The sequence below is a fragment of the Perca fluviatilis genome, chromosome 21 (genome assembly GCF_010015445.1).
Source record: "Perca fluviatilis chromosome 21, GENO_Pfluv_1.0, whole genome shotgun sequence".
Lineage (NCBI taxonomy): Eukaryota > Metazoa > Chordata > Actinopteri > Perciformes > Percidae > Perca > Perca fluviatilis.
This window is the reverse complement of record NC_053132.1, coordinates 28450241-28476586: the sequence shown is the minus strand read 5'-3', so window position 1 is coordinate 28476586 and position 26346 is coordinate 28450241. Positions and strand designations below refer to the sequence as shown.

General features: G+C 41.1%; 1 protein-coding gene across 3 annotated transcripts in view; it reads right to left on the bottom strand.

Moving 5' to 3' along the window:
* LOC120551301 (caskin-2-like) overlaps positions 1 to 26307 on the bottom strand; it is a 93929-nt gene extending 67622 nt beyond the window's left edge. For all 3 annotated transcript variants that reach the window (XM_039788607.1, XM_039788608.1, XM_039788609.1), the window contains exons 1-2: positions 26220 to 26307; positions 20667 to 21134 (exon numbers count right to left, since the gene is read on the bottom strand). In XM_039788607.1, the coding sequence (XP_039644541.1) occupies positions 20667 to 20760 (94 nt within the window). In that variant the 5' untranslated portion in view covers positions 20761 to 21134; positions 26220 to 26307. The remainder of the gene's footprint in view (positions 1 to 20666; positions 21135 to 26219) is intronic.
* Positions 26308 to 26346: the final 39 nt, after the last annotated feature.

Sequence of the window (26346 nt, the reverse complement as noted above, 5' to 3'; positions counted from 1 at the left end):
TGTGTGTGTGTGTGTGTGTGTGTGTGTGTGTGTGTGTGTGTGTGTGTGTGTGTGTGTGTGTGTGTGTGTGTGTGTGTGTAAAAACAATGTGATTACACTAGGATGTTAAGTCTCACCAAGTGGGAGCCATCATCCAGCTGTCTGTGGTGGTCAGAGGACAGAGACGGCTTTGACCTAAAAACTCCAGCTTCAAAAAGAACTCCAGCAAAGTTGTGAGACTTTTAGCAAAGAATGTGATATGGTGGTATCTGGTGATGTGATGTTTCAAAGGTTGCGTTCAAGAATTGAGTAAATGGCAGGAAAGATTTCACTTTTTAAACCCTGGTTGGGTCTAAGCCTAAACACCGGTCGATTAGCTTAAATGGATTTGTCAAGTCTGTAGGGCAAGGTCATCACTGGCTAAAGCTTGAGAATATCAACGCTCGAGGGCTGACCATGAACCAGCAAAGAGCCAATCAGGGGTTGTTTGCAGCAACACAGTATTTTAGTACTTTAGCATTGCACTCCTACAATCACAACAAGGGCTGCACCACATGAGGAAAATATCTCATTGGGATTATTTTGACTGATATTGCGATTGCGATGTGAATCACGATATTGGACGGCATGGGCATTTTTGTATCTTTATTCTCTTTTTCATTATAAAATATTAAAATTAAAAGTAAATTAAAATGTTTATAGAGATTTATGTGAGGATCTGTACCAAACAATTAGTCTGTAGAATGAGATTTGTCTCTGCAGCACCACAATACTTCATTCTGAATGGTTTGACACATATTTAGCATTTCACAAATATTGCGCATGGTCCACACGCATTGTGTGTGTGTGTGTGTGTGTGTGTGTGTGTGTGTGTGTGTGTGTGTGTGTGTGTGTGTGTGTGTGTGTGTGTGTGTGTGTGTGCATGTACTGTTAATGCAGCTGGAGTTTACTGCCACAGTTTCCAGACACTCCAGAGGAAAGAAAGGACAGTATAAACAGTGCACACCACACACCCAGGGGCATACTCATACACCAAATCTGTAAAGTGACACAGTTTAGGTTAATCAATTCTTCATCAACTGCTCCGTCACAGCGTCATTTGCTATGAGAATAAATGCTGGAACTAGGTCTTAAAAAGAACAACAACCTCAACATCAGAACAGTCCTGGGCTGTATTACCCAATAAATTTGCTCTATTGTTAAAAATGTAGAGAGTAATCTTGTGCCTGGCAACTAGGTCAGACTCATTCAACATTCGCTGACAGTGAGCCAGTGTGGAAATAAAACAGCGGTTGTTGTTGTGTAGCATTGTGTGTATGAGTGTGTGCACGTGGACCAGTATTGTATACGTCCGTATACGTCCTCCTAAACAACAGGAGATTAGAACAGGCACACCTGCAGCTTTCATATTACATAACATGTCTCAACCCTGCACCTTAGGGACAAAACACTTTACATACCATTCAAATCATCTGTTTACTCACTGCAGAGCTCCTTCCTTATTTCCATACTTTGGGTTAGACCAGTTTACTACCTTCAAATTAAAGTATTGGGCTTGAGGAAAACTAGTTTGTTATTAATATTTCTCATATACCTGGCGTCGGGCAATATGATGGTATAAACCAGGGGTTGTCAAACGTATCACTCAAAGTTCCTTATCTCAAATTTTTTAATGTCAGGGTTCCGGAACAATTAGCAATAACAAAAAACATTATTCAACTTACTTATTACTTTTAAGCAACATACATTCAAGTTGAGTTCTCAGTTTTCCTGCTCAACTTTTGCGCCACTACCTGGAATTCGAATTCTTTATTCAGTAGCATACTTTCTCTCTAATATTTTTTTCATTTCAGTTGTAAAAATAAGTCCAAACCCTTTTATGTTTTGGGGGGAGGGAGATCAACTATGGTCCGTTACACCACTACTGTATACTTTACTAACAATTTATTGATCAGTATGAAATGTATTTAAAAATAGAAAATGTTACACTTCAAAAGGTTTATACAAGGTACGGGCCGGCTCCAGATTGACTTGGCTCTCGGTCCGGATGCGGACCTTGGTCTGGACTTTGAGAAGACGTGGTATAAACTGGACAGTAAGGCCATGGGAGTTTGCCAGCCATAATTATAGCAATCAGGGTTTTCCCCGCCATTATAAGGTTTAGGTGCAGCACCCGAGCCGTTTTGGGCAGCAACTAAGCCAAATGAATGTAACTAAAAGACTTTTCTCAGATCTAATGATTGTAGTTGGACTTTTTTATCAAGTTGTGTCTTTAAGCTTTTTGAGTGTTAGTTTATTATTATCTCCTTTAGCTTTTCCAACATTTTGGACAGATTTGGTCCAAATTTGGTCCAATAGTGGCAAAAGAGACGCCACATGACCACAGAGACCCAAAACAACCCCAAAGAAAACAAAAATGACCAAAAAGAGCCACAACACAACTACAAAGAGACGCAAAAACCAACAAAGAGATACAAAATATATGGGGAAATTGCTTTTGTTTTATTGAAAAACTTTTTCTTGAGGAAGGACGCCTAAACCCCCTGCCAAATAGTCACACCTAAGTCTTCCACAAAGATAGGGAAAACACTGGCAATATTGGATTTTAGTATGATTTTTGCACAGCAATATTGAATTCCATATTCTGTGATTGGTATTATCAATCCATAAGAGTGGGATTCCCTCTGAATGGCAAAAAGGTTCAAGTGGACCACTGCACCAAAAACCATGCTCATTCTATCTCTCACATCCAACAGACCCAGGTGTGTCCCCGGCAGGACACAGGACACCTAATAGTGAATCTGTAAAACACATTCCCATTCTCTGGAGAGCAGTACACGAGTACACATTAGCATGTTTGGCTATCTGCTTGGGAGGATGACAAAACATTTCTTATAAAGGGCAATGGTGCAAATTTCTTTTAAAGAGGCTACAAATGTCATACAAATGAACGTTGAACGTCAAAAAGTACGGGCTTATCTGCTAATGTTAGCTACAAACCATTACCATGAAACCATCCAGCAAATAGACGGTACCATAGGGTTATTTAACGTCACCGCTCATTTTATACATAGTTTAACAACAAAACTAAACGCTGAGTGAACATTACTAGCTACGTTTTTCATGTTGGTTTTGAGCGGTATGCACCACCACTAACCTGGAAAACGGTTTTAAAACAATACTATTTTCCAATAAAGTGTAGCTGTCATATTTCACAGATTTCATGTCGCGGCTTTCAGCGCTGTTCGTCACTTTGCCTATGATTGAGTGACAAGTAGTATTCGCCCTGTTGTTTATTTGGCATGACTTCGCGAGTGATGACGTCCTGTCCTAGTTGCTCACCCTAAAAGGGGAGAGAGAGCGGATGACAGTTCGCTTAAGTTCAGTCGAGCAGACAGTGTAATCATGACTTTATGACTTTTCATAAACAGCTGAAGGAGCGGCGGTGCGCGGTGTCCATAGCGGAAACCCTGTTGTGCGTCTGCCCTATTTTTGATACCGTGGCGGCAGAAATTTTATCGTGGCGGGCCTCCGCGGTAATAACATAGAGGAAACACTGGTTTACAAGGAGAAACACAACTCCACACATATTTTTGAAGACTACATGAATCCATGATTATTCTCAACCAACTACACACTCACAAAGAAAAAAACTCCACCCTCCCATTATAGTCTAATGGAATATTTCTTTCCTCCTCTTTTTCTTAGCTGTGGGTCTCTTAGCGAGGCGGCTGAGGAATGACAGAAACCAATCCCTGACCCAGAACCACGGCTATTACTGAAGAGGACTGTGGAGTAATGAGAGAAGTATGACACAGGTTCACAAAGAGTTCACAGCCTGGAAGTGAAAACGTCTGTGTATTTGTTACACAGCTTATGCTGGCACATCACCGTCTCCCGTTTGATGCTGAGGAGTTGTCTCCAGTCGTCTCTGGGCAGCACTTCACCACCGTCGCTGTCTTTTTTTACAAAGCCAAGACTTTCCATCTCACTTACAGTGGTTTCCTTGCCAAGTGACTTGATTTAGACTGGTGTTACAATTGGGTTGCACGATATGAGGAAAATATACAATACTGTTGTTGAATATTGGTATTGTTGTGGATGTTCTTAGGCCAATTTGGCGAATCAAAGAATCATATCTTTATTCAATCAAATGACCCTGAGTACTTTCTACAGAAAATGACTGACCTTCCTTCAGCCTTCGTTCCTTTTACACATAGGCACAAAACAGACACACACTTCTCATTGGACATCCCAGCAACCAACATCCCCATATAAGGTACTATAACGATATTACTTGCGATAAATATGCATTCATAATTCTGTTAAAATATAACACACTGCTTGTTGAATTTAAAACAAATGAATAGGAAATCATTTCCAACTTTCTTTTATTGAACAAATGGACAGTTACATTTTAAAGTGCAGTTTTCTACTGATACCTTCTTTCAAGTAAAAAAAAATAAAATCTCTGAGTGTTTGCAATATACACCTTTCATGAGGGGGCTGGGACGATTCGTCGACATAGTCGACATAATCGATTACATAAATGCGTCGACGCGTCACGCATAGAAATCTATAAATAACCAGCTGCCTCCAGCAACAGCGCAAGTATGGATTCCTCGCAAGTTCAACAAAACGTTGAGAAAAAGGCTCACACACAGTCTTCTAAAGTGTGGGAGTATTTAACTCTTCTGTCTGCAGACTTTGTAAAATGCCTCCCTAAGTCAGGAGAACAGCAGCAAAACAGCGTAAATTCTGCTCACCTTTTTGTCCCTTTCCCTCCCAAGTAGAGTTTAGATTCTCTGTCCGAGCCCGAACTTAACCCACGAGCTGGGTCGGGCCCATATGTGCCGCCACTATCCTCGGGCCGGACCCTTCATCAAGTATTTGTGTTTTCTTAATCATTACTTTATTAGCTTTACTGGGTGGGGGAAAGCTATGCCTCTCCAGCAGCTCTGGGTGGATGTGTTGCACTGACTTGAGTGTGAGGTAAACTGTAAACTGTGTCTCCCCCATCTGTAGCACTGTCTTCGATAATTGCGCAACCAGGCCAGATTGTTTCAGATATCTTACGAGTTCTTTATAACGTCAGTTATGAATACGTATTAAAAAATTGTCGGGTTAAAATCGGGCTCCGGCTCATAATTACAGGTAATGTGTTGGGCCGGGCCGGGCCGGGCTCGGACATAACGTGCACTGTAGACGTGTGCGATTATCAAAATAGTGACACGGAATGTGTTCCCAGTAGTATTCCAACGGTACGTTAGTCCGATGATTTGTTTTAATGCCCCGCTATGACTTAAAGAATTACTCCCATCTAGCGTTGAGATCATATATCACAATCAACTCTCTCGCCACACAGTATTGCAGCTACGGTAGCCTTCACGCTTCAAAAAGCAAAGGTGAACAAAATGCCGTCTATCAGCCGTGGTTGTTGTTCATGCGTTCTCTTAATACATCCATGAGTTCATGTCAGAGAGTGGCGCGGACACCACGAGCGGGCACACACGCCACCCGTCAGAAAAGAGAGAGAAAGAAAAGGAGACTGCAGCGGTCCGGAGGATAATTAACTAGTTGGGATTTGGTGTGTGCCTCCAAAGCAGCTCCAATGTTCACTCTTTTTTCTGATGACACTGGTCTCTTGCTCTTTAAAATATCCGTTTTCTTTTTCTGGGCGAAGAAGAAGACTCCTGTTCCTGAAATTTGGATTCCTCCAGGTTTCCTTCTTCAAACTTGCCGGGCCCGGGAAGCGACGATACCCATTAGCAGCAGCTGTGAGTCGAAAACGCGAAAGGCAGAGCAGTATGTCCTGTATGTCCCTTACCGGCTAACGTATTTCAAGATGGCGCATCATTATGGAGCGCCTACCCCAGTTCATGCAAGCGCAAATGTAAAATTCCAAGCTAATAGGAATACTTGAAATTGATGGTGGTGGTCAATATTCACGAAAAAGGACAAGTTTGTGAAGGGAAATACAGATTTTTGATAATGAACAACTACAAACGTTACACACTGGGACTTTAACAATAAGCATCATCAAACGCTGTCAGTCTGCAGTGTAATTTTTTGGGTTTAACATCATCATGAGTGACCCAACCGATTACAGACTGTTATATTAGACACTGCAACTTGCCATATGTTTGATTTATTTGATACATCTGATTTCATATGTTGATAAAACTGCACTTTTTTACTGTAAGATTAAAGGGAGAAGAGCTTGGATGTTATTTTACCTACTACTGTTAAAAAAGGAAATACAGGCTACTCTTTTTGCACTTGCTCTGTTTACTTTAAGTTTTTAATTTTGTATTCCTCCTGAAAGTGACTTTATTTTGTTTTTGGATTGATAGCCTACATCTGGCTTCAGGATGCACTACAAATTAATTTTACTTAAACAGTGCAGTTAAACAATTTTAATAAACAGAGACTTGAACCTTATTGAAATTTGTTTTGTGTAAATTGTTAATAATTGAGCAATGGTAAAATAATCGCTAATTGAAAAATGAATCGTTAGATTAATCGAAAAATTAATCGTTAGATTAATCGAAAAATTAATCGTTAGATTAATCGAAAAATTAATCGTTTGGGACAGCCCTATATTGCGATGACGATAAAAAAAACGATATATTGTGCAGCCCTAGTTACAAACTCTAAAATGAACTGGACTAGAATCAGAATCATGGTGAACTAGAATGTGAAGACTTGACCTGTCCCACCAACTCTTCGCTCATTTCAATTTTGAAATAATGAGAGTGCAGTAGCAAAGCCTTGAGGCCATTTGTGATTATGCTGCTGAGGTCGAAAAACGATAAAATCTACTTCACAGAGGCTACTTTGCTCAGTGACCTCTCCAACTAGTTAGTTAACTCTCGTAATTATTGGACTTCTGCCAAACCCCAGCATGAGGTCATACAAATGGATGGAAAAGTCATTACAAGGATCAATATGCTTGTCTAACCATAATGTGGATATTTGGGTGAATGAGATGCCAAAACATGTTACTTAAATGTTTGTTTAGGATGAGGATTAAATATAATAAACATGGACTCATGGACTAGTCTGATCAAACGCTAAAACCTATTATGGCAGTTAGAGCTGGGCAATATATATATATATATATATATATATATATATATATATTGATATCGTGATATGAGACTAGATATATCGTCTTAGATTTTGGATATCGTAATATGGCTCATAAGTGTTGTCTTTTCCTGGTTTTAAAGGCTGCATTACAGTAAAGTGATGTACTTTTATGAACTTACCAGACTGTCCTATTATTTGCCTTTACCCACTTAGTTATTATATCCACATTACTGATGATTATTCATCAAAAATCTCATTGTGTAAATATTTTGTGAAAGCACCAATTGTCAACACTACAATATCGTTGCGGTATCGATAGAGGTATTTGGTCAAAAATATCGTGATATTTGATTTTCTCCATATCGCCCACCTCTAATGGCAGTAATAGCTTAACAAACTTTATCAACACAACACAAACCCCAGAGAATGGTGCCATTTCCTCAGCCCCTCTCTGGGATGAGGAACTGACCATCAGTTAGTCTCCCATTATCAACGACGTTTCATTTCCGTTACCTTCCTCTGTCTCTGTGTTGGCGTTCTAAACTCTGGTGGATTTGTGAGGACTATGGTCAACTGCTCCTCAGATCTCTGCAGGGTAAATCCAGACAGCTAGCTAGACTATCTGTCCAATCGGAGTTTTCTGTTGCACGACTAAAACTACTTTTGAACGTACACATGTTCTATCAAAACAAGTTCCTTCCTGAGGCTATTTAGCAGAGGCACCGTAGCTCTGTCCGGTGCCTAGCACCGCCCAAGACAATGGTGATTGGTTTAAAGAAATTCCATTAAACCAGAGCACGTTTTTCTCCCATCCAGGAATGCGGACTTGCTAGACCCTCCTCCGCAGCGCTATGGAGGAAGGCAACGGGAGACTATTGTCATTATAATAATAGAGATGCACCGACTGACCGGCCGGTGACCAGAATTGGCCGATTTTCACGTGACCGGCCATGACCGGCGACCTGCCGGTCAGTCTGACATATGCCGATTTTATGCCGGTCAAATGCACTCGGGCACCGCATGATTAACATCGCGCAACATGAGCGCACCGCCGCTCAATCAGCTGTTTATGAAATGTCAAAGTCGTAATTACGGCTCGGTAGAGCCGTCTGCTCTACTGATCTCAGGCAAACGGTCAGCCGCTCTCTCTCCCCTCTGAGGCTGAACAACTGGAACATGAAAACTGCACTCACGTGGGTCCCGTGAAATTTGACAGCTACAGTTTATCGGAAAATAGCGTTGGGGACACTGACTTTGATGAATTTACTGTTTATCAGACCCCAGATGAGACAAGAAGCTAACGTTAGCAAACGCTGCGGTCCCTCTGCCAGCCCCGCTGCAACAAAAAAAGAAAACAAAAAGAAAAAAAGACAGCCCTTTTGGGCCATTATAAAATGGCCCAAAAGGGCATTTTCGGTTTTCGGCCGAAATACTTTTATCACCGAAACAATACGGCCGAAATGTTGTGATGACGCAAACAGAAACCGCGACCTGCACGTGTGTCAGTACCCGATCCGTTCCCCCTGCAAAGCGTCTCCTAAGCAAAGAGGTTGGGACGGACCACGGAGTGAAAACAATGAAAAGTACGCTCTTAGAGTCTGTCAGCACACGTTTCACTGAGATCTATTCGGATCCTCTGCACTTCATCGCGACTGTACTTGATCTGCGTTATAAAGACCATTACTTGGATGCGGAAATAAAGCAGCAACCCGCATGGAGACGGAGACGGAGCAGCGCACGGAGCAGCGCACGGAGCAGCGCACGGAGCAGCGCCCAGCGCAGGAGATCAGAGCGCAGAAAAAAAGACTCGTCTCTCTGTACCAGATGAGGGGCATGCACCCTCGTTGTCTGATATGTTCAGTGAAATCCTGCAAGAAAGTGCCTCAAATAATAATAATAATAATAATAATAATAATAATAATAATAATAATAATAATAATAATAATAATAGGTAAGCTATTCTGTTCTTAGGCTACTATATACTGTATGTGACTATCAGATTGTAGCCATATTTCTGCTAGATTTTTTTTAATTAAACTTTAATATTAATTTATACAATTGCAATGCCTTGATTTTAGTAAAGTTAGTACACAGTCATAGCCATAAATGCAATGGTACTAATAATTGGCATAATTTCTTTCGGTGTTTCAGTTTTCGGTCTTGGTTTCCTCTTTTTCGGTTTTCGGCTAAGAATTTTCATTTCGGTGCATCCCTAATAATAATAATAATAATAATAATAATAATAATAATAATAATAATAATAATAATAATAATAATAATAATAATAAGGGACCGATTTCACCCCCCAAATAACAGCAAAAGAGCATATAAGTGAGAGCAATAAAAAATAATGCAATGGGGGAAAAAAAGGTGATATATAACTTAAGACACTGGTTAGAGACAGTTTTGACCATTTGAAAGTTTGAGATTTACGGCTTTGCAGTTATTACATTTAAAAAAATCTGCTTTGGTTTGCAGGGAAGCCAGATCATTAAAAACTAATTGCAAAAAGGTTGCACTGAAATCTTGAATACATCAGTGAGGCAATCTCTGATTCCACTTGATCCTCCAACATAAACACACACTGATGCATTAGTCTAAAGAACATCCAAGACACTCTTATCCAGATACTTCTCATTACAATGAATAGTATTTTATTCTAAGGCACAACTATAAAGCTGGAAGACATGAAGAGCCACCACGGACGGTGATTTCTATTTGCTTCGGATTCGTGGTAAGAGACGGGAAGAATCAAAACAGTGCGATAATGGAAAAGATCAAAGCCACAACAGCAACCTCTCCTGCTGATTCTCATTACCGCTACCAGATACTGATACAGCCTATTTCCCATTCAGGAGACACGTTCCTTATCCACACACATACAGTATTCACATTCATGTAAATAAACACACAATGGGACCTCCTTGTCAGCCCACCACATTGTCCTTGTCTGTACAAGCAGAAATGCAATTTCCACAAACTCTGAATACTCCGCCAACAGGTATGCACTTTTTCATCTTTTCACAGATTGAAATGAAAACAGTCGCAGGGCATGTAGAGGCAGAACAGAAACCAGTGACACCATCACACCTCACACTCTGAATGCTACATCCATGCATCTGCCTGAATGACAGCTTGTTTTTCAGTAACAGGAGAAAAGAATGGAGCTCAATGAGGTTGAGTGCCAGACTCAACAATGTGTAGCCTGGAGCTAGTAATAAAAGGCTAGTTATGCTAGATTAAATGACACTGTCTGCTGCAACCACACACACACACACACACACACACACACACACACACACACACACACACACACACACACACACACTACTTAATTCCTTTGGTAAATTCCGAGGCAATCCTAGACAAGCTACCCCATCTGTCAGGGGAGGAAAGGGGTCAGGATTAATTGTGTGTGTGTGTGTGTGTGTGTGTGTGTGTGTGTGTGTGTGTGTGTGTGTGTGTGTGTGTGTGTGTGTGTGTGTTACAGTATAAGAGTAGGTAAACTCAAAAGCAGTTCACACACTAATTGGCTGCTATCCAAGTGTCTGGCTAATAAAGTAAAAGAGTGATTAGCCCAGTTAGCCGGTAAGCTAATGGGCCAACTACCACACCCTGTTGCTACAGACTCACAGCACTACAGGTGAGAAATAAGACAAAAGTTGAAGATTTGAAAGAAAATCAACTATTCATGTTGGGGCATATGCTGTATACAAGTATATATGTATACATACTTGTACACATATGCACAAATACACCTCTTCCTACAGACTCTTAAATCTAAGACTAATCTGACACTGGTCCAGATGGGTAATCTCTAATTCAAGGTACAGGGATGAAGGAAGGAGGAAGCCAAGATAAAGGCTGGGGGTGGGGGTGGGGGTGGAGGTTGTTAAAGAAAAGGCAGTTGTGGATGCACAAAAGGAAAAACTAGAACGTAATTTCTTAAAGGGGTGATAGAATGCAAAACCGATTTTACCTTGTCATAGTCTAATAACGACAGTTCAGTGGGTAAATAGGACATACATAGAAGCTCAAAATCCCATTGACACCCCTTTACTATGAAAATCTCATATTTTGAAACATGCCGCTGAAAACTGGCAAATCTCAACAAAGCTAGAAGTTGACGTAAGCATCCCAGGACCTGTACCTTTGTCACGGCCATGGGTGTATTAAGAGAACGCTCACGTCCCAACATTTACATAGGCTACACAACTGACCTGAGATCAGGTAGTCTTCTGAATCTAGGTCGCGCAGATCTCTGCTATTCCATTACAAAATTCACTTCTGGAAATTTTTTATGCGAGAAATCAACTATGTAAAGCTCAAATACTGTGTCGGAGTTCAGCGGCCGGTGCTGCCTGGGTTGCTACATCACCGCCCTGCTGTCCTCTTTCACAGACCCCGGCCTGCTGGGAGCTCGATTGAGCTCCGTCCCGGCCGGAAGCCCCCGGTGCTCAATACCCGCGCAAACTCACCCTTTCTGGGTGACTGGACTACCAAACGCTGCTGCCCTGACAGAGCTCCAGGGCCTGCAGCTCGCTGTTCTCCCTCCCCTCTTCCTGCTAAATGGCCGGTATGTGACTGAGAGCGTGGTCAGCGAGCTTGTTACGCCCGCAATTTCTTACCACAGGTTCCAGTTAATCTTCTAATGGATATGTGTGTTGAGTTATTTAAACAAACGATTGGGGAAATAAACACCTCTTGTCAGCGAGTCTCATTGATAGAGTCCGCGGTGAGCTGGAATCCATCAATGAGAGCTAGCTAGCCTCCTCCTAACGAGACCTCTGAAATCCGAAATCAGACAAGTGTTAGCTAAGCTTTTGTAATATACATGCCGTGACGAAATTCAAACTGTAAATATACTATAGTTATGCCGAAAGTGTAGCTAGCTAGCTGCGATCTTTTCCCATTGTATTGAATGGGACATATAGCTAGCGAGCTGCTCCTCCTAACAAGACCACTCACGTTCATAAAAATGCCTTAAATTCAAATCGGACTATAGTGGACAGTAATCCACAAAGGGTGACTTTGCCCTGGGTATGGAGCCCGGCAGGCTGCCGCTTTCTCATCAGATTGTGTGGAGCTCCTAAAGTCTGACACGTCTTACCAAATTTGCAATTAGCCATCAATTTTCGTAAAATATATTTGAGCTTTATATAGTGGATTTCTCGCATAAAAAAGTCTCAGAAGGGAATTTGGTAATTGCAGTGTCGGGAATATGAGATTCTGTCGCTTCTCTAATGTGTGTGTATGGGGATTCGCTCAACCAATCAGCGCGCGTCTCTAATGTGTGTTTATGGGGATTCGCTCAACCAATCAGCACGCAGCTCATCTAAATATTCGTGAGCATACCATATTTAGAAGAAAACCTCTTGTTACAAATGGGGCCAAAACACAGGATGCATAAGGGCCCGTAAAATATCAACCAGGCTATTTTCAGCCCAACCAATGTTACATACCCTATATAATCATTCTATCACCCCTTTAAAGTAAATAGTTGAATGAATGAGTGAAAACTACGCTAATTCTGCTCACCAATTAACACGTTGTACCTTGTGTGTTTAATCTGTACACAAAGAGAAACGTAACAACACATACTGTGTATGGACAATGTGCTAAATTGTGGCTAAATTGTTACAGGGACAGTGAGCGGTGTCTATAACGTGTATTCCTAGATATATAATGTCCATCTGCACTTTTCTGTAGTGGTCCCAGTAACATTTGTTCTTAAAGTGTACTGAAGGAAGGGAATTACTGAAATTGTTAGGTCTTTGTAATTTAGGAAGTGCTTTAATTTGATAAATTCAACATAGATATACTGTATCTGTGAAACTAAGATGTGAATGGAAAAGTGCTTACAGTGAACAGGCCTAAGTTTGCTGAAGAAACTTAGAAAGAATAACTTATTGTAGAAAGGCCATTAATGATTAATCAATAAGAAAACACTGCCAGTGTGGATTGGGAATTTCTGCTTTTGAAGTATTAACAGAATTATTGATTAAGTTCCCAATGGGAACTTAATCAATAATTTAATATCATTGGGTTCTTTTAAAGGTCGGTCAGACAAAACAAGAAATGTGAATGTTGTTTGGTTGGTCCACCACTTTGCTCCCCAGTGGATGAATCCTTTTAACTTCTAAGATCCCCTGACTTTTCTAATAGCGCCATCATCAGGTGAAAATTTCAACATGTCCATACTTAGGTTTATAACCAAATGCCTGCTAAACTAACAATATTGCCCTCAGTGCCTCCTAAGTGAGTCATAAAGGCTCAATGCTGTTCACCCACTTCAGGAAGGCAATACTTTTAGTTGAAGTTCAGTACAGCAGGTGGTTCCAATTCAAATTGCATGACTGATTCTTGGAAAATAACGGCCATAATTAAATAAACAACTCAAACCAGATTGTATTAGTACAATACCTTACATGTGTAACAATTGTAGGCCTCACAAATCTGTTTAATTTAGTTGATCTAAGAGTTTGCAATCCATTGTGCCTCACGTGGTAGGTGTTCAATATTTACCACATCATTATGACAGATTATTCACTTGCATTCACCTAGGACTCAGCTGATAATACCCTAACAGTGATGTGATTATGATGTGCTAATCACAACTACTTTATGAATCCGCCCAGAGACTTTGGCTCGGCTTACCGGTGCGTTTGGTGAAAAAAGAGCCCAGGACTTGTGAAGGTCTGAGTCATCAACATATTACGGACGGATCAAATAGCTGACACAATAAATGTTCAAATATGATCTTTGGCCTTTTGTCTTGGCTGTTTGTCCATCTGTCCGTTGAGAATTACCTTTAGGCCTTGTATTTACCATGACAGAGGAGAGGGTTGGGCTGTGGCTCAAGATGAAAGCAAGCATGTGCTGCAACAAAAGACAATGTAATCATAAAGGCCTTTGAAGAACCTCTAATCTCTCTCATGGTCCCCATTCAGGGAGGGGCAGACTACACCCACTCCAGTCCACTCCAAGTCAAGAGTATGTGAGAGGAGTTCACTTTGGGCAAGATGTATTTACATGTCAAGCTGTCACTCTAAATGCAACACAATGCGAGTAGCTGGACAGAGGCCGAGGAACACACTATATCCATCTACAATGAGCCCATCGATTTGTCAGCTTGCAACAGCTAAGCAAAAAGAGGGCGGCTGTGGTAAGTCCACTTAAATTGACTGAGCAGCCAACCTGGTGTCAGCAGATGGCTGATCGGAGAAGAAACCTCCTATCTCAGCTCCCTGTCCATCAGCCAGCCTCAGTTCCTCTGCTAATCCCCTCGGGACACTGCAGGTCTGCTCTGCAAGCTCCCAGCCAGCTTTACCCTTCGCTGGGAAGAACTTGTCTGGGGGGGGGGGGGTCAGAAAAGTTTTATTTAAACAAATTATCCATTTGTGACCAATTACTGCTAGGAACTAAGAAACCCCAGGAACTTAAGTGAGGAACTTAAAAGGCCCTTTTCCACATTCAATTAAATTAAATTTTATTTATAATGTCAAATCCTAACAGAAGTTATCTCAGGACCACAGCAGCAGCTGCACAATTCCTTTTGCATAACCACTTCATTTGTAGAATTGTAAAGATCAGGTAATTTACCAATAATAGATTATAATGCAATGGCTTTGTATGGCAATTTTCGAGAGCACACAGCTACATCTTCAAATCCTCACACAGGAGAACCTGGAATTAGAGATCTTTAGGTAGTTTTGTTAGAAAATAACTTAAATGAATAAATTATCAAAATAATGAATCAACTAGGCCAGTTTCAAAACTAAATCTTTACAACTTACTGCTGCACGACTTGGATATTTCAGTGGATGTTGACAAGGAGTCATGCAGGCGCTGAAAGGAACACTGAATCACCTGAAAGACGATATTGTGTCAGGAGGCTTGATATTCAGTGGTAGGAAACACTGTTTTTGAGAGTTAATGTCACAGGGCTCTACCTCCAGAAAAGGCACACAGTCATGGTCGTGATGGAAAACATGTTTTGCATTGGCCTCCCAAAGTGCAGATCTGTGCAAAAACATATACCAATAAATGTGGGGGGAAATTATGTCCATGTACAAAAGAATAGTTTAATTTAATTTGATTTAATTACAGCATCTTAATGTGGTTACCATAGCTGACTGGACTTTTCCTGTTTGGACCGGGGAAGCCCAGGAACATAGTATAGAATGGTTAATTATACAGGAAAATAAACGTGTGGTTAGAGTAAGGCAGAACTACCAAGTGTGCACCCTTGGCGATCTACTACACTTTCAAGATGAATATTGGGGATTACCAGCACATATAGTGGGATGGAGAATGAGTGTGTGTTCCGCACATGTGTCATGTGTGTCATTTCATTTGTGCGCTATCAGTGATGGGACTGCATTCCAGTTAATTTACAAAAAGGACTGCTACCTCTGCCACACCACACTGTGATCAATCTTTTAATCAGCCATCTGAAATACTGTTTTTTTTTTTTATACTATAGTATATTAGCTGTTGGACCATTTCTTTGTCTCTGCATACTTGCAGTCTATCCATTTGCTTTAATGTTGTAGTTGTACTGCACTATATGTGAGGTGTTGTTATGTAATCCTACACCCAGTGTGTCAGGGTTGTATTACGTCACTGTCACACACCCCAGAACAACCCACAACATGAGCACACACACAGTCAGTCCTGTACATCCAGCCAGACCAGCTGACCAGACGCACCTTTGGGTCTGTCCACCACGTGCTTGGTCACTCCCTGACCGCCGCCGCTCCCTTCTGCTATAGAGTTCAACCCATGTGCAGGTACCTCCCTGCTCCATCTGCACCCAGGCCCGGCCCAAGGCTTAGCCGGGTGGTCTCGGGAATGCCCAGCATGTCGGCCTGACACCACCCATAACAGCTTAAAAAGCACCTGACCTCTCCAGAAGCTTGGCACTTGTGTGTACGTGTGTTTGTGATCAGAATGTCACTTAAGCTCACAGGGGAGGTCACAGCACACTTTGAATATAATCATTTGCATGGTGTCATTACTGTGGCCTTTAACATATAAATCCCAAATAATAACCACTAGAGAGACTTTAGCCTCCGTTCTACCTAGGGATGTAAACAGTTAATCGACTATCGATTAATTGTCGATAAGAATTTACTTGATTAAATTAAATTAATTGTCGGCTAATTGAACATTGCAAACTAAGACCGTTTTCCACAGGACGTAGGCCTAATTGAACGTGACACGAGATTCTCGCGGGCGGCGAGAGACCCGACACAAGCATGAGGCGGTCAAAATGGAGTGGAGTGTGGGAGCATTTCAAATTAATTAATGATGACAAAGACGCCCAATGTAAACTCCGCGGTACTACGTTTAAGTTCAGAAGCTCTACGAGTTCGCTAAGATACCACCTTCATAACTTCTGAGTCTGTCGCCTTCACAACCTAAAATCGCTGCTGTGGTGGGAAGGCGAGTATGTGACCACAGGAAAGCGGAGGGCATGATCGCAAAAGATATGATGCCAATTAGCACCACTGACGGTGAGGGATTTCGGGAGTTATTACACTACATGGAGCCAGGATATAATATCCCTTCTCGAGCGACCATTACTACCCACTTGGAAGCACGCTACAAAAACAAGAAGGCTGAGCTAAAAACACAGTTAGCCGCGGCTAATGTGGCTCTGACGACGGATTGTTGGACGGCACTGACTACAGAGAGCTACACAACAATCACTTGCCACTACATTGGAAACGACTGGCAGGTAAAGTCAGCAGTGCTTCTCACGGAGAGCCTGTCAGAGAGACATACAGCTGATAATTTAGCTGACAAACTCAACCAGGCTGTGGAGTCATGGGGACTCACCGGGCATGTAATAGCCTGTGTGCACGACAACGCTTGTTCTGTCACCTTCCTCAGGGATGATTTCAGTTGTGTTCAGTTCTATATTGGAAGTTTTCTGGGCTAGTAATCTTACTGTTACCTTTCTCAGACCAAGGGGGATTATAAGTGTTATAAGCTGCTAATGTTTCCACATAGTTTACCAGATTATTATATGTAGGCTTAATATAGTGTAGGCTAAGCCTACCCATATTGTTTAGATTTATATTTAAAATGTATGTTATGTTGCTTAATGTTTCACATGCAACAGGTGAGCCAGTGCACAATTATTTTTTATGCATTTTAATTTTCTGTGCACAATTTATTTTGTTAAACTACATAAATGCCATTATCTGTACCGTATCCCAACTGGTACAATAAAACATCAACTGCGCAATATAACATGCATTTTTATTCAGTATATAAGCAATATTTTGCTTTTTATGTTAAAATACACTATTGATACTGTGAGAAATTTACATTCTCAGGAAAAAAGCCACTTATCAGTTAATCGATCGATAAAGTCAATCAACTAATGATTAATGAATTAATCGATACTTTGCATCCCTAGTTCTACCTCACATTACAGATGTGTTGGAACAAACAACATACTGCACACTGTTTCTCCTGGAAGCCTGAAAGTCTTCAGGAACCATGTGGCTGCCTGAGATTATGAAATATCTTGGGCCCTATTTCAACGAACTGAGCGCACGGCGTGAAGTGCATGGTGCAGGTGCGTGGCGTGTCCAAATCCACTTTTGCTAGTTTGACGGTGGAAAAAAAGGGACTGTGCACCAGGCGCATGGTTCAATAGGGTTGTACTTATTGTCTTCATTAATTCATAGGTGTGTTTTGGGCATAACATGCCATAAACCAATAAGAGTGTCATCTCCCATTCCCTTTAAAAGCCAGGCACGTTTGGACCTTGGCGCATTGCTATTATGATGGCGGATTTGCAGCGTAATATATTTATTTGTAATCTTTTGCATGTTTGTGTGCTGCTGCGCTTCCCTGTGTGTGTAACAAGCATAGTGTGCATGCGCTATGCACGAGCCCAGGCACATTTTGCTAATATATATATATATATATATATATATATATATATATATATATATATATATATATATAAATACGGCAAGAATGCACCTGAACACACCTCCCTGTTAGACCAAAGGTGTATTTGCTATTTAAACGACATGGACTCTGGACAGTCTTAAAAGGGCAAAGACACTTGGGTCGGGCTTTGCGCCACGCCGCACAGGGTGCAAGATAGGGCCCCTTGTGTTTAAAGTTGATATTTTGTACAGAGAGTGGTGCGAGAGGAATACTTCTCTGTTGAGCATGAATGTGTTCAGTACATTTCATCATTTTTAAATTTTGATGTATGCCATTGGAAGTTTTGGTCTGATAGTTGGGAAAGACTTCTGAAAGCTAAGCGCGCTGTACACTGTCCTATTCACCTACCTTATGTATATATAATAAGCTGTTGCATTAATCTTCCCATATTTATTCCAGCAGCCTTTGAAACCGGCACCATTGCACAATTGTCAGTGTGGTGTTGTTTTATACATACTGTACTTTTTTTTTTAAACATATTTATATCTGCACATAGCAGTTTAATGTTTATGTTCAACTTGTTCAGCTTTGTTGTCTTTGGTTTAGCTGCATGTCTATTTCTCTGTGAGTACATTAAGAGCAACGAAAAAACTGAGTCAAATTCCTTGTTTGTGTTCACATACTTGGGTCAATAAAACTGATTCCGATATATTTGAGAATGCCAAATGAAATAGACAGTTCTTTGGGGTTTGGCCACACAGCGAAATATCTCCAGCTACCGATGGATGAAATGTCGTACCGACATTCATGGTCCCCAGAGCACGACTCCTGATGACTTTCCATTTAGCGCCACAAGCAGGCTACACCTTACGCAATACTTTTTGGTTTACAACCACACACCTGTAAAACTATTGACATAACTATTCATTCAGCCTCAGAATGACCCTTTTGGCATCAGTAAACACAGTGTCAAAATTATTTGTATTCAATTGTGATTTTAAGTCAATGAGAACACTTCAAGAGTCAGAGTTTAAATAAGCGTGTGAGTAAAAACAAATAATCAACAGGTAGTACGTTACATACACAACCCTATTTGTTGGAGTGGCTGGTTTTAAACAGCTTTCAAAGCAGGTCACTACTAACCAATCAATCAGCCCGTATTGACAGGCCACTGGGTGAATGTGTGTGACAGCAGAGGTCATGTGCAGAGCCCTCGGTGCCATGCTGCAGCCCCTGCTGTGCTGCTGGCACACACTGCAGCCTCTGACTCCAGAGACAAATAGGGCTAGGTACTGAATTCAATACTTTTATGCACAGACTGAATTAAGGATTAAAGACTAAGGAGTAAATCTCATCAGAGTCAGTGATGTGATGAGAGTTGTGCCGTAATGTGTAATGTTGCAATTTATTTTTGTTTAATAAAATTGGTATCGAAAAAAAGTACTGTTTAAGAACCGGTATCAAAGTCACAGTATTGGTATCGGTATCAAAGATTTTTGAACGATTCCCAGCCCTAGAGACAAACAACTAAGCCACTGACAGAGTTTCTGCGTGGCTCGTCCTGTCACTGCGCGTGGGAGTCAGTATGGCGGAGGGAGATTAAGAGATACACCATACAAGGGCATTTGTGCAACAATTAGACATTTTGTAGCACAAATGTCAATATCTTTGTCTAATGCTCTTGGTGCGCAGGCGATAAAAAGCTGAGCAGTAAAAGGCATAAAGTGTACAGCTCCACTTTTATCATATTTTATTTGTTTTACTTTTATTCATGTGCATGTATTTATTTCTGTATTCATGTATTTATTCACATGTCTATATATTTATTTTGTGTATAATTATGAATTTCTCTATTTTTTTATAACTACCGAGCTGCTCTTCCAGAAGCAGATGGAGTGCCTTGCTTAAGGGCTCCTTGATGATAGTTTAAAACAAAAAAAGAGCAGAGAACATTACTCATTCACTTTCCCCAGCCAGTTTGGCCTGGTTGTTCACAAACAGAAGCACATGGCAGTACAAAAACAGACAATATTACTTTGAAATATTCAGTGCCAAGCAGCGCGCGCTGTCTGTGTAGTGTGTAACAGGCTTTTTCCTGACAGCCACAGCTTTGTTCCCGGCGCTTGTCACCGAGCAGCCAGCCATACTGATGAAAGCCCAGAACAGATAACACCACAGAGCGAGGCTTCCACTTCACAGCCTGCTCGGCCTTAACTTTTCCCCCGGGCTTGGATAAGGAGAACCCTGTCATTTGCAACAATGTCGCTGTAAAGAGCTCGCTTGTCGCATGACTTGGAATCTACGCCGATAAGGACATCTGAAAGCAGAAGAAAGACCACTACGACCCACACAGCAAGATGCAGCAGCCGCAGGGGTCTGCGTTTAAGAGATTAGCTTGTGTTGAGCCGCAGTTTGAATCCACTTAGTTCAATATTGTCCCTGACCTGACTGCTGTGTTTTGTGGTCGGCAGCTGAACTTGATCTTGTGGTTATCGCAAAAGAAACTGCACTTTGTAAATAAGTGGCATCCCCTACAGCAATAGCTCTGGCTCTGCTATCTAACTTCTATTTCATCGTGGAAACAATTAGACTCCCAGGCCCAGAGCACAGAACAAACACGGAATCACTTAGTAATAACACCAAACCATGTGTCCCCCTGCCTCTGTTAGCTGCATACTCACTGGTTTTGTTGCACTTGACTTTGGAGAGAAGTTTATGCGCCAGCAGAAGATCCCCAGTCTTTACCGCCACCAGCAGATCCTGTTCCTTCCCCATGATTACAGACCAAACCACAGACACACAAACCGCTCGCAGTCGACAGCCAAGACCGCTTTTTCTGTCTTTCAATGCACCTTCAGGCAAATGGCTTCAGCAAACATTTGTCAGTAAGCTAACAGGTAGCTGCTGAATCCCAGCCATGAGATGAGGTTGGTGAAGAAGCCCCAGGTAAACTGGTCCGGGAGATTTTTTTCCTCTCGGCGTTGGAGTTTGGGTCCATTGTCTCTGATGGGTGCCGGCTGTTTGGTGCTGATCTTGGCTCTGGAGTTACAGCAGGACAAGTAGAGATTTAGTTGCCTGCAGGGCTGAGTGTGCGTTCATAGTCCATCTCTGTCGACCTGGAGGCCGCAGCAGCCTAACCTGCCATCACACTGCAAAGACAGAGAGAAATCACTTTAGCTCTACAATCATTCCATGAAAAAAAAAAAAAAAGAGTGCCATCTTTGTAGCACTACCATAACTATGACACTGCTGTTTTTTCATATGGCTGTTTAGGGCTGCGTTTAAAACCTAAATACTTTTTTCCGACAGCAGTTTGTAGCACTGAACCCCGCCTCAAAGTTGGACTTTTGTTTACTTATTCTTTGATCACATAGTTTTGATTTTAAAATCACAATTTTGCCAATTTTAAATTATTGTACGGCTGCTTGTGTTAATATATTTATTGGCTCTATAATATTTTTTATAATTTTTTTTTTTTTTTTAATAGCACACATTTTGGCTGCGTCCAAAATGTTATTTAATAGCTAAAACAGTAAGTGAGATTTTGTTTTTGTAAATACAAAACCATAGTAAGAAACCAACAGTACACAAATTGCATACTATTTTATGTAAAATATTACCGTCCGTAATACTGGACACTACACCGGCATACATATCCCAGAATGCAATGCGGTAGTAATGACAACATTCATAACAGACACACAGAAACCAAGGAGCTCTGTAACGTCAATAACACTCTAATTTACATTTCTACATAATTAAAGGTCCTTGACATGGTGCTTTTTGGATGCTTTTATATAGGCCTTAGTGGTCCCCTAATACTGTATCTGAAGTCTCTTTTATATAGACCTTAGTGGTCCCCTAATACTGTATCTGAAGTCTCTTTTATATAGGCCTTAGTGGTCCCCTAATACTGTATCTGAAGTCTCTTTTATATAGGCCTTAGTGGTCCCCTAATACTGTATCTGAAGTCTCTTTTATATAGACCTTAGTGGTCCCCTAATACTGTATCTGAAGTCTCTTTTATATAGACCTTAGTGGTCCCCTAATACTGTATCTGAAGTCTCTTTTATATAGGCCTTAGTGGTCCCCTAATACTGTATCTGAAGTCTCTTTTATATAGGCCTTAGTGGTCCCCTAATACTGTATCTGAAGTCTCTTTTATATAGGCCTTAGTGGTCCCCTAATACTGTATCTGAAGTCTCTTTTATATAGGCCGTAGTGGTCCCCTAATACTGTATCTGAAGTCTCTTTTATATAGGCCTTAGTGGTCCCCTAATACTGTATCTGAAGTCTCTTTTATATAGACCTTAGTGGTCCCCTAATACTGTATCTGAAGTCTCTTTTATATAGACCTTAGTGGTCCCCTAATACTGTATCTGAAGTCTCTTTTATATAGACCTTAGTGGTCCCCTAATACTGTATCTGAAGTCTCTTTTATATAGACCTTAGTGGTCCCCTAATACTGTATCTGAAGTCTCTTTTATATAGACCTTAGTGGTCCCCTAATACTGTATCTGAAGTCTCTTTTATATAGACCTTAGTGGTCCCCTAATGCTGTATCTGAAGTCTCTTTTATATAGACCTTAGTCGTCCCCTAATACTGTATCTGAAGTCTCTTTTATATAGGCCTTAGTGGTCCCCTAATACTGTATCTGAAGTCTCTTTTATATAGGCCTTAGTGGTCCCCTAATACTGTATCTGAAGTCTCTTTTATATAGGCCTTAGTGGTCCCCTAATACTGTATCTGAAGTCTCTTTTATATAGGCCTTAGTGGTCCCCTAATACTGTATCTGAAGTCTCTTTTATATAGACCTTAGTGGTCCCCTAATACTGTATCTGAAGTTTTTTTTATATAGGCCTTAGTGGTCCCCTAATACTGTATCTGAAGTCTCTTTTATATAGACCTTAGTGGTCCCCTAATACTGTATCTGAAGTCTCTTTTATATAGACCTTAGTGGTCCCCTAATACTGTATCTGAAGTCTCTTTTATATAGACCTTAGTGGTCCCCTAATACTGTATCTGAAGTCTCTTTTATATAGACCTTAGTGGTCCCCTAATACTGTATCTGAAGTCTCTTTTATATAGACCTTAGTTGTCCCCTAATACTGTATCTGAAGTCTCTTTTATATAGACCTTAGTGGTCCCCTAATACTGTATCTGAAGTCTCTTTTATATAGACCTTAGTGGTCCCCTAATACTGTATCTGAAGTCTCTTTTATATAGACCTTAGTTGTCCCCTAATACTGTATCTGAAGTCTCTTTTATATAGACCTTAGTGGTCCCCTAATACTGTATCTGAAGTCTCTTTTATATAGACCTTAGTGGTCCCCTAATGCTGTATCTGAAGTCAATTTCCCAAAATTCAGCCTTGGTGCAGAATTACAGCCATTAGAGCCAGTCCCACAATGAGCTTTCCTTAGTATGTGCCATTTCTGTGTCTGTAGCTATTGAGGAGGAGAGAGGGGGGGAGGGGGCAAGGTGGAGGGTGGGGGTGTGGCCTTGACAAACTGCCACTATGCTCGTTTGAAAGCCATGATGTCTCTCTCTCATGGGTGGGCCAAAAGTCTCTGGGCGGGCAAAGCAGAGAAAGGGGAGGTAACCTTGCTCCTTATGACCTCATAAGGAGAAGATTCCAGATCGGCTCATCTGAGCTTTCATTTTCTCAAAGGCAGAGCAGGATACCCAGGGCTCGGTTTACACCTATCACCATTTCTAGCTACTGGGGGACCATAGGCAGCCTGGGGGAACGCATATTAATGTTAAAAACCTCAAAGTGAAATTTTCATGCCATGGAACCTTTAAAAAAAATTCATAAAAAAAAAGGTAACCTGTGGAGTTTATGACCAATAGCAGGGTGGTGGAGACCAGCTGGGTTCCCACTTTGTTTGCTCTACGTTATCGATTCATCTGTCACTTGGTTTTTTGTGATTAATCAACAGACCGTTTAGTGTAAAAATGTCATGGAAAATGTCCATCAGTTTCAAATAGCCTTAGATGACCCATTCAAAAGTATTTTGTCTAAATCAATAAATTTATTTGTCACGTGAAATCATATAAAAAATAGTTTCAGTGTGGATGTAATCCGTTCATTTACAATGAGTTCTTTTTCTTTTTTAATAAAACAGCAAGTCTTCGCATTTGAAAAACTGGAACCAGCAAATGTTTGTGACTTCTACTAAATGAAAAACAAATAATTGATTAATTTTCTGTCAATCGACTAATCACTGCAGCACTAGTTTGTGCCAGTTGCCTCATTCAAGTGTCAAGGTAAAGTGTTATGCCTAATAGCGATCAACAAAACAGTTGGTGATGAATGCTATATGCAGGATTAGGCAAAAAGAAAAAAGGATGTGACTTTAACTTGACCCAACTTTCGTTTGTTTTCTCAGATCCAGGAAGCCTGCTCCCTCAGGAGCGTGCAGCTAATCTCTTACTCTTCCCGTGCAGGAATAAGGTCTCCGACCATCCATAACATTCCCTGCACTTTAAGGAAGCATCATTTCAGTCAAAGTGGCCCTGGTGTTTCTGCCAGCTTACTTCTTCGGAAAAAGGTCGGTATTTTTCTCCCAAGGAAGGTGGGGCGGAGCTGACCGCTGCTTCAAAACAAAACCAATTTGCCTGAAATCTCAACCACATGGGACAGCAAGTGAATGAACAAACACTAAGGGGACACAAAATAACAAGGAGAAATGTAGAATAAAGTCTAACAGTGCCCCGTGCTTCTACTACTAAGGCTATAGCCTATGCCAAACAGGCCGTTTCAGGGAACCACACATTGGAACATTAGACTCAATTCTGGGTGCAAAATAAAAACCCACAGTCAAGCTGAGGCGATCTTGGGAGTAGATAGTACAGCATCCAGAAGTTTTGAGATTTAAAAGTCAGCTGAATTTGTTTAGCAGACCTCAAAAGCATCTGTATTCTCCTTGACATCCCTCCATGACAACCGCCCCCCCCTCCAGTAAATAATCGGTTTCAGCAGCAGGCTTTCGGTTGAGTTTGAATTCATAGTTTTGTGCCCGGGGAAGACTTTGCAAGTCAAAAACACTTATCCATCTTGTTAGACGGATTGTTCAGTTATTCCTCCAGACTACTGGGCGATCGTGCAGCAGTGTAGCCCAACAACAGATGCCAATGCATGTCTTTGCACTGACACATGATCTAAAACTAGCCAGGCACCTTGCCAGGCAGTAAACACTGCATAGCACTTCGCTGACATGAGCCAGAATGTAAACAAGGAGTCCAAAATGGGCTTAAATAGAGCACTAGTTAAATGGGGCTCATTGACACTGGCTGACTTTCTCATGGAATCCTGAGTGACAGGTGTCACAGCCCACAATGATCCCAAAGTAGCAAGATATTTACTATAATCAAGTGAAAACTACCGTATAAGGAAGCAAGTGAAAGAATCTTAATTAAATGTAAGTTTTTTATTCTTAAAAAGTAGTATTTTAAGACTTCGTAATTGGTTAAAATGCTCAATATTATGTCTCTCTTTGTAACAATTTCAGACCAAAGCCAATTCTCAGCTCTGGCAATTTAATCCCACCTTTCTTGGCAGCAAACATACTGTATACAACAATAATGACAAGTGTTAAGACCTTTCAGAAGTTATTACTTTTGCTTGTCAATTTGGCATAGGCCTACATTGAATCCATAAATCTGTAGTAGGATCCCAGTAGCACCTCAAGGTTTCTAACTGGTTCTTCTACAATCTTCCATTAAAAATGGCTTGTCGCTAAAAGTTAGGCTTTTTTTTAAAATAAAGTCCTGTATGGTGGATTGCGTATACGTGCCAGATTTAGACTCACGTTAGCCTAGCAGAAAACACTAACGGTTCGTTAAAAGTTATCGCACATTAACGTTACATTTTCTTCTGTTTGCTTATGGCGTTATATATGAATGTTAGATTTGTGACGGGGCTGAAATAGCTAGTTTCCCCCTTAAGTATTTCAAACTACGGAATCACCAGTGAAATTCTGTTTCCAGTTAAAGAGAGAGCGTTTCTAAATCCGGGCAGCCAGCCTGTCTTTTTTGGACACACTGGTCCGATGCTAACGCTACTCATCGCAGATATCCACTCAACTGTCAAGGTGTTCCGACTCCCGGTGTTCCGGAACACTGGCAAAGTCCGAAAACACGTCTTTCCATCTATGACACGTATTATTTGTACAAACTGAAGTCTTCTCAGTTAACTTTTCGCCGAATAAATAAGTTTAAGTGTTCTCACCTGTTGTAGACATTAGACAATGACCTGCAGGTGGTGAGAGACAACACATATCCACTGTAGAGTTACCGAGGGCTGGACAGCACGAGAGACGGAGGAGCCAGCGTCAAGTGAATGGCATAATGTGCAC